The 9,090-nt window shown below is 37.9% G+C and overlaps 1 protein-coding gene across 2 annotated transcripts; it reads right to left on the minus strand.

The window, feature by feature from the left end:
• Window positions 1-1,782: 1,782 nt before the first annotated feature.
• Window positions 1,783-4,330, minus strand: ndufaf4 (NADH:ubiquinone oxidoreductase complex assembly factor 4). Of its 2 annotated transcripts, none has more exons than XM_007542714.2 (3): window positions 3,604-4,330; window positions 3,389-3,492; window positions 1,783-2,375 (listed from the first exon to the last, which is right to left on the minus strand). In XM_007542714.2, the coding sequence occupies exons 1-3, from the start codon at window positions 3,737-3,739 to the stop codon at window positions 2,070-2,072; spliced, it is 546 nt and encodes a 181-aa protein (XP_007542776.1). In that variant the 5' UTR covers window positions 3,740-4,330; the 3' UTR covers window positions 1,783-2,069. The 2 variants fall into 2 exon arrangements, with proteins under 2 accessions (XP_007542776.1, XP_016521895.1); XM_016666409.1 differs by having other exon boundaries at window positions 3,657-3,743.
• Window positions 4,331-9,090: the final 4,760 nt, after the last annotated feature.

The raw sequence follows: 9,090 nt of genomic DNA on the forward strand, positions 1-9,090 counted from the left end.
CGGATATTGGAATATCCAATATCCAACTCGAAACTAACTTCACTGCAGTCGGTAACACAATAAAACCACCTCGATAAAGTTTGTTTTGATCTGTAGCCTGTAAAGATGGCACCGAGCGACTGTACCGAAACGCCCCACAACGTCTGACGCAGTGACGTTGGTTCCAAAGCTGTATTGGCCAATAGTAGAGGAGCTGGACATAGAAGGCGGCTCTTCTCATTAACATAACGATGCACACGGAAAAGTAAAACCAGGAGAGAAGAGGCAATGACAAAAACAGGGCTTGTATTAAGAAAAAGACCAAATTAAATATTTACTTTTCCTGACAAAAAACACATGCTTAGGGGAAATGAAAAAGAAAATATATACATTAATTTATGAAAACTCATGTCTAAGGAAAAGGAAAAACTAAATATATATTTATGCTTTTATTTCATATGTCAGTTTTGGTCCTCCATAAATTATTAGAAAGCGATATTTGTGAATAAAAACTTAGCCAGAGGATTAAATAATTAATATCGTAATTTAACTCTTTATCCCCTGTTAGAAGACCAAATTTTATTATAATAAAATTTAAAGATGGAAAAGATTTCTAGAACAATATCCACTTTTGAAAATCTTTCTAAAAACGAAATAAGTTACAACTGAAAAAAAATGTGTATTGTCTGAAAATATGTCACAAAATGCACATTAATTGATTTTTATGTTGAATTTCTTTTGTAGAAAGTAATTACAGGAAAAACTTTATTCAACTTTATTCATCTTTATTCGTCTTTGTATTCTTTGATGCACAAAGAATACAAAAATATGAAAATTCATATCTTAATTTTTTGTGGGAGTGGAATAGAAAGGCATTTGGTTCTTATTTTCTTTAAATATTTCATCATAATTTTTAAACAAATGTTTTTCTGAGGCTAGAGAAGAAAATAGCAGCCAGAGTGTTCCTTGTGAATTTCTTGTAACATTTCTATCAAGTCAAACATTCATAATTTATTTTAAGAATGACATTTTAATTCCATTCCTTTTTCTCTTTGTTAGCACATCAGCTCCACTTTATATCTAACATTAAGCCACATAAAAGATGTTTTTTTTTTCCAAGAAACAACTCAAAATGTAATCATGTCTCTTAATTAGTCAAACCACAGGGAGAATTGCCTTTATGACTGTTAAATTCAATGTTAGTGCATTTTGATGAGTATTTTTTGTCATCCTGGAAATATAATGTTCACAGAACAAGTTGTGTCACAAAAGAAGAAAAATCAGCTTTCAAGTGTAATGTATTGAAATTTTTGTTTCACTCTACTGAGCATGTGCTATTACATCAAATTTTGCTCTGTATTCAACAAGTCTTAGCAAAACATGTTTGAACAGCTAAATATCTCTAGCAATGACGTTGGAAAGCAAAAATACTGTACATTAGAATCGATTTTTTTGTTGTTGTACTTTTTATCAGTCCAAGTGCCAAAAGAGTGAACAGCCCCATCATTTTGGATATCGAAGTTGCGACACAATGGCATACTGTCCCAATTCTCTAAATTTTGAACAATTATGTTCCCTTTGATTGAGTGCACACTTCATAGAGGGGCGTATGGCCACTGAGAGTATTGGAATAGTTCGAGCACAGCAGCAGGTTGACCTGAACAGAAGGAGGCCCTAAACAACAAAAAGAAATAAATAGCTCTACTCATTTGATCATTAGCATAACATTTATCATTTGGCAAATAATAAATCCATCTAATTCTACTTCTTTTGAGTTAAATTTAAAAATGAATGCACAAAGAGAGCAAGGTACTTTGTCATTTATGATTTGTAAATAGAAATAAAGATCTGCAGGTCTGCACTGTAAAAACAACAACAAAAAAACACTTTGTTTTGAACAATCAACAGAAGAGAATGTCTTCATGGACTTTTCTTTATCAGATCACTGTCATTATCTGTTTTTTTCATGTATTCATAAGAAAAATGTTCTATCATTCCATCTAAACATCACTTAAATCATGGAAAAGCTACATCCTTTCCCACTATAACATTACAGAACATAAATAAGTGAGGTAAAAGCTTCTCCATTCTTAGGAAGCCTTTATTTGCTTGGAAGTTCTACTCCTTGGAGGGATGATCTCAACCTTGAAAGGGATAAAGAATTCAAGCACAGATTTTGTGTCTTTTAATTCCAAGCAATATTCCTGAGCAATCTTTTCCGCCGACCAGGTCCGAGGCTGGTGCTGGTGGCTGCCGAGAGCCTTGAGAGCCTCGGCAAGGGTTAGCTTCCCTTTAGGAACATCTGTGAGCTCTGGCAGGCTGAACGCGCTTCCTGGTAAACTGACTCTGAGGGGCCTCCGGTCTGCTTCTTTACCTGCAGACGCATTCCCCGAAAACTGTGGGGAAATGACACAGCAGGCAGTTGGTATAAAAAACCAGGGCTGTTGTAAACAATTATTTTAGCATTCAAGTAATCTATTAATTATTCTGACAATTAATCAAGCAATCAAATAAAACATTTGATAAAATAAAATATTGATAACTACTGCCATAAAGTATTAATCAACATTGGCCCAAATTTACATTTCTAACAATTAACTTTCCTGCAGTTTAAAAAAATGTAATTGTAACAATAAGCTTAAATAAAGCTCAATTTTTAAGTAACCTGGACAAAATGTATTAAAAATAATACAATTACTTGCATTAAAAAGTTTAATACATTAAAATCTGCGCTGCTAATTATTTCAAATGAATACATTAAAGTCCTGACCATAATTTTTAGCTAGGGCATAATTTTGATGTAGAAAAAAAAAAAGTTTTATTTTGTTTACATTTTCAAATAACATAAAAATGTTGATTTGGTTGGCACTTAGCCCAACCAAATCAGATCTTAACAGAACTTATATTTATTCCAGCTGTCTTTAGTCATGTATCTCTGCCAGCTTTGCACATCCAAAGGCCAAACAATTTTGCAGATTTCTTCTTAGCAATGAAGTTTGACTAATCTCTATTAGTCAAACTGGATCAATCATCTCTACAATTTGTCAAAAATGATTCTTTGAATTTACCTCTGTGCTTTAACTAGGGCATTTTATTACAAGCACATGATGACTTCTGAAGGCTATTTGTTACACTGGATTTTAATTAGGGGTGTCAGGGTAAAGTGGGCTTCATAAATAGATATACGCTTCACTTTTTGGATTTTAACGTGTAAAAAATATTACAATCATCTGATTATTTCGTTTAATAAACAGACCTGCTCTAGTTTGTGTTTGTCTATCAACTAGAACACCAATAAAATGCATTCAACCCAGTCCTGCTCAGCCTGGTCAAACTGAACGGAGACATTCTGAGGTCCTGCTGTCATTCAGCAGAGACAGAGACAGAGACATGTAGGATTCAGTCTGACCTCTGGAGTTGTTTTTCCGCCGACTGTTGGATCCGTGGACTCGACATACACAGACCTGAGATGTTCCAATAACGACTCATTCTTCTTCATCACCGACTCCGAGGCTATAACACACAGAACAAACCAGTTACCACACATAACCCGAGGCAGGTTCTAGAAAACCGAGCCCACAGTGGGTATGACCCTTGAGGTTACCAAGCAGCTCAGCCTCTCACCCTCGGAGCTAACGGCGGACGGCGTCGCTGTGGTCGCGTGCCGGGGTGCTGACCTCGGCTTCTCTTTGGAGATTTCTCGCAGCGCGCGGTTCTCCACATTATAGTTTCGGAACATCCGCGCGAGTCGAGCACCCATGCTGGTTGTGTCCCAAAACCCTTCTTCTTCCNGTCAAGCAAACACATCAAAGTTGAAGGAAAATTTAGGAATCCAAATATAATGGATAGATGCTTTCTCACTTCTGTTGAGGTGGAATCTGTAGTTTCTGCTGATTTGTTTTACCCAAGCTCAGAGGTGCTCTGCTGGATTGAGCTCCAGTGACTCTGGAGGTCATTAGAGCACAATGAACTCCATGTTGGAGATGAACTGAACTTTGTGACATGGAAGCAGCGTGTCCATGTTCAGATGGGATGGAAACGGCCAGCAATTTTACTCAAATAGTTTGTGTTGTTGAAACAATACTCAGTTCACACTGAGGCAAAAAGTGTGCCAAGAATGCTTTCTCCTCACTATGACATCACCAGCAGCCTGGGATACTGATAGAACACAGGACGGATCTATGCCATTAAGTTCTGATCATGATTCATGGACCAGGCAACATTTCCCCAAGGTTTCTGTCCAGTTTTGGTGAGTCTTTGTGACACAGAGTCTCAGTTTCCTGCTCTGAGTGGAATGACACCAGGATGGTGTCTTCTGCTGCTGTAGTGCTCATTCAGAACTTCACANTTTAGCATTGTTTCCTGAACACATATTATATCTGGGATTATTTCTAATTCATAAACATTTTAAGTTATTGTCCATTGGCTATTAAACTTGGCATTCCATTGTGGAATATGTAGAACCATTATAGAAGCTTGGATCCTAATCCTGAGCATTTTCTGTTTCAGTGGTACTCAAAATGGTATGAATCTGATCTGCTTGTATTTCTTTCATATCTAAAAATCTTCCTGCTGCTGTTATAATTGCTTTTATTTTATCACTTTTCTTCTTCATTTGTACTGTGACATTAATAATGTGGCACACAAAAGCTACTAAGTTTTCTTTTTTCACCACCATTGTATTTTCATCCACTCTACATTTATGCAAACATATTTGTTGTTGGAACCAAGATTTGTCTCTGATAATTCTGCCCTTGGTTTGAATTCCAAGTTGTGTTTCTTTGACCCGTTTCTCCCAACCTCATTCCTCTTGCACTCTTTCCTTATTCTTTTTAAAGCTTCAGCATATGAAACTCTGTTATTTTGATTCTTTGAGCTTTTCTGGCTTCCATTTGCACTTTACATCCACCATATGCTGCACTGTGTTCTCCTCCGCAGTTACATTTGATTTTAGCTATTTTATCACATTTTCCAAATTTATGTGGACCTCCACATCTTGGACACCTAACTTTCTTTAGCAGTGTGTCCCATTCTTTGGCAAGTAAGACATCTGAGGGGTTTAGGGATATACTCTCTAACTCTGTAGTTCATGTTTCCCAACTGGATATTTTCTGGCATAATATATTCAAATTGTAGAATCACTGCCATAGTGCCTTTAAGTTCCCCGTCTCTTTTACTTTTAATCCTGGTGGCATCTTTTCCCTCTTTGATTTCTTTTTTTACATCCTGCATTGTCATTTCAAGTGAAACTCCTGAAATTACTCTCAACTTTGGTAAAGATCCTGGAATATATGTTTTTAATTCTTTCCCCCATCAGGGTTTTCATTTTGATTATTTTCTGTTGTTGTGGTCACTGACGGCATGATTCAACACTCTTCTGTTATTCATAATTCTAGCCATTTTAATTCTCCCTATTTCTTCCTCCATTTGCTTTGGTCAACTTTACCGGTTGAATAGATCTCCCATCTCTCTTGAATTCCATCATGACTTTAAATTCCACTCCTATGCCAAAATCATCCTGTACTCGTGAACTCGCCCGTTTGTTTGTTTTTGTCTTTTTGCCAACTTCTGCTCTTGCCTCACTTTCTTCTGACCAACTTCTTGCCCTTTCTTGTCTCTTCCCAAGTGCTCTTTTCATTCTTGATGATCTTGATATCATCCATTCCATCTCATTTCTGCTTAGGGTTGCCACCTTTCAGAAATCAAAATAAGGGACGCCCACCACGGCGCATCATCCTACTCATGGGGTGGGACGTCTGCTATGGTAATGGATAATATTTTATGGCAGTGTTTTTTGTCTTTAAAAAGTGATCCATAGAGCAGTCGTTCATGCGTACGACTGCTTGTACGCATGAACGAGCAGTTTTGAGGTAACGAGCAGTACCTCAAAACTGTACTCCAGTCAGAGTAGTATATAAATATGTTTAATTAAGCAAGTGTAAAAAGCATTTGGTAAACCACTGAGTAACTGATCATAACACCTGATTTAATATTCAAAATGTATCCACTGTGACAATATGTGTTTTCTGTGTAGTTATTTTTGAGGTTTTTCTGTGTTTATTTAGTTCCGTTTCCCCTGTTGAGTCTCTGTGTTCTCTGTTTTCTCCCAGCTGTGTCTTGTTCCCCGATTACCTTCCCTGTGCATTTAACCCCACCTGTTGTCTCTGTCCTTCGTCGGATCCTTGTTGTTTGTTACTCGTCAGATGCGAGTTGTTGCAGTCCGTCTAGTTAGTCAGTCGGCCACAATAGAACTGTGAAGTCCTGTGGCGGCTTCAGCTCTCGGTTACAGTCATTTAAGTCAGNCTCTCTAATAGAGATGGAGTGAACTCATTTCGGCCACTTTTATCCGTGACCTCATTCTTTCGGTCATGACCATTGATGAGGGTAGGAACATAGATCAACGTTGGTTCTTTATTCTAGCAAACACGGTCAGTAACAGATACTGGTTATTTACTATAAGGCATTTGGTGACATGTCAGTAGGTAAGGAATGTTGATGAACTGATCGCTCAATGACAACAATTGGTGTCAGATTAATAGGACTGTTTATTTGTGAGAAATATGAGTGATTTATGAATTAATTGTATGTCAGACTGATTGAAAATATGGCCAATAAACACTACAAAAAATGTCATGGAGCATTACTTCACGTCTTAAAGTAAACAATTATTTGATAAATAATTCTTCACTCTGAATATACCAGAGAAAATAGCCTTTTGCCAACATCATTATCTTTATTTCAACATCCAATTTGCTATTAGAAATAAATAATTTCCACATGAGATGTTAAGTCTATAGGAGGGCAATCTGCACTGGGAGGAAAAAAGTCTGATGCACATTCAAGGAAGTGATCATTTGTTTAAAGATCCCAGAATGGCAGCAGGACAGCTTTTCAGTATTCAGACAAACTGCCAACATAAAGCTAGAAAATGAGTCTCACTCTGTTCAGAAATTAAGCAGAGGTGTGAAGTGGACTCACTCCAAGTTCAGACAGGCACCATCAGCCCACAGGCCATGGGAGCAGCGGTCACTTTGGCCTGACGGGACCGATCAAAACGGACAATTTTTTTATTGAGTCTAAATCAGAATATATTTAAGCAGTTTTATGTTCAAGTCGACATGACTTCCACCCCTGGCTTTCTGTTAGCAAGCAAAAAAAAGTGCAAGTTAGAGTCTCTCAGGTCAAACAGGCAAAACACAGTGAGAGAGGATGAGGAGTCTGGGGTACAGAAGGGAAGGGGTGGCTTTGTGTGTGTCAGGAAGTCAACCAGTGAAGCATCCATTGATGAAACAAAGATTCATACGTTCACCATCAGTCACCAGTATTTCTGTCAGAGTCAAAGCTGTGCCTTTGTGGTGAGTCAGTAGCATCCCACTGTCCCCTCAGGATAAGAGAGGACAGGCGTTGTTGATGATGATGAGAGCAGGACTGGCTGTTTGCTGACTTGATTCACACAGCGTGCTGTGTTCAGCTGGCTTAGCAAAAACCAGTGGAGTGTTCAGGTTGTAGACACCAGCGCGAAAGAAGCAGGCCTGCAGAGTGAGGCGCACCACCTCCTGGCACCCCAGCTGCAGCTTGTATTGCGTCTGACCCACCCAAGCAAACGAGGTATGGACCTCCAGAGACTCGGAGCTGGAAACCACACAGAATGACAGGAAGTGAAATCATTATGATCCCTGAAAATGAGCCATGATGAACTAGCTTCCCTAGTCCTGTAGACGTCTTTACAGTCACACATCAGTCTTTAAAAGTTAGCATANTGATAACTTATATTTTTAAGTGCTCTTCTGTTATTGTAAATGACATTCAATTGATCATTTTTATCTCCCATTTGCTGTAACAAATCCTTGTTCTCTGAAATTGTTTTTTCCTTCCTTTTTCCTGCAGCTCTTAGTCGTCTCCCTGGTCCAACAGGCTTAAATCCAACAGCTGAATCACCTCCTAAATGCAGTCAGGTTCTCCAGAGTCCTGCTAACGACCTCATTATTTGACTCAGGTGTGTTGAAATTGAGACACACCTAAAAGTTGCAGGAGACCGGCCCCCCAGGCCTGGAGCTGCCCACCCCTGATCTAATGCCTTCCTGATTTCCGCTTGTTTATCAAGACCATTTTTTGAACAGTCTTTTGACCCAAATGGCTTTATTTTAATTACGTCCTTTTACCTTACCAGTAAAATTCCATACTGGTAAGGTGTCTTTGTTAGAGAAAACATTTTATTAGGGTATTAAACTGACTGATGTTTGATTTGTGATCATTTTGTATTTTATGTCTTTTAATGTTTTGGTTGTTTTTCCCTGTAAATCACTTTATGCAGCTTGTGCTGTTGTCTATCCCAAAAGGTAAACAACCTTTTATTCTTGGGGGTACAGCCAATCAGTGTCAAGGAAAACAAATGGCGGTCCTGGATTGCCTGCTTTCCAAGCATCAGCCAATATTATGTGAAGTAATTTTGCATGTGGCCATTTCAGCTTATAAAGCTGCATTTTACTTTGGATATTTTAGATATCCAAATATTTTACTCAAATAATTTACTCTAATAATTTGTTCCAAAGGAAAATCTGCAAATAGGTGAAACTGCAAATATAGAACTGTGAATATTTTGGGTATCCACTGCAATCATGTCAATTAATGTATCTTACCACTTTGAATGAATTAATGAAATGGAAAAATAACATACACAGACCTTTACAGTATCTAGAGAATTATTTGAAAAAGACAGATTTTTCAGCCGCTTCCATCCAGTGGTGTTATGTAGTTTCACAACTGGAAGACTCATTTGCAAAAAATACAATGTAGTCCTGATTTCACTCATTTGTTGTCAGGTTAAAACCAAAGCAGAAATTGCAGCCACTTTAATTTAACCAAAGTGTAGTTTTGCTAAAAATACAACTGAAGTTTAAATCCATATGCAGCTCTTTGTTGCTGTGGTGAATGGAAGGCTGATTGGGTGACTGACCACTGAATGCTTATAAATTCCTGCATAGAGTGTCAGTTCAAGATAAAGCCATGAGTTAACATTTCTGCTGACTTCCCCCAAACATCTGTGGCTAACGTCAGGCCCTGTGTTGAAGCCCAAATGTATCTTAACTTGATAAAAGAAAGCAAGAAATG

Source organism: Poecilia formosa, unplaced genomic scaffold (assembly GCF_000485575.1).
Source record: "Poecilia formosa unplaced genomic scaffold, Poecilia_formosa-5.1.2 Scaffold722, whole genome shotgun sequence".
Lineage (NCBI taxonomy): Eukaryota > Metazoa > Chordata > Actinopteri > Cyprinodontiformes > Poeciliidae > Poecilia > Poecilia formosa.

Coding starts and splice junctions, on each gene's coding strand:
- ndufaf4 (XM_007542714.2), bottom strand. CDS start 3,739: ATGGGTGCTCGACTCGCGCGGATGTTCCGAAACTATAATGTGGAGAAC. Junction 3,493..3,603: donor GTCCGCCGTTAGCTCCGAGG/GTGAGAGGCTGA, acceptor TGTGTGTTATAG/CCTCGGAGTCGGTGATGAAG. Junction 2,376..3,388: donor GCGGAAAAACAACTCCAGAG/GTCAGACTGAAT, acceptor ATTTCCCCACAG/TTTTCGGGGAATGCGTCTGC.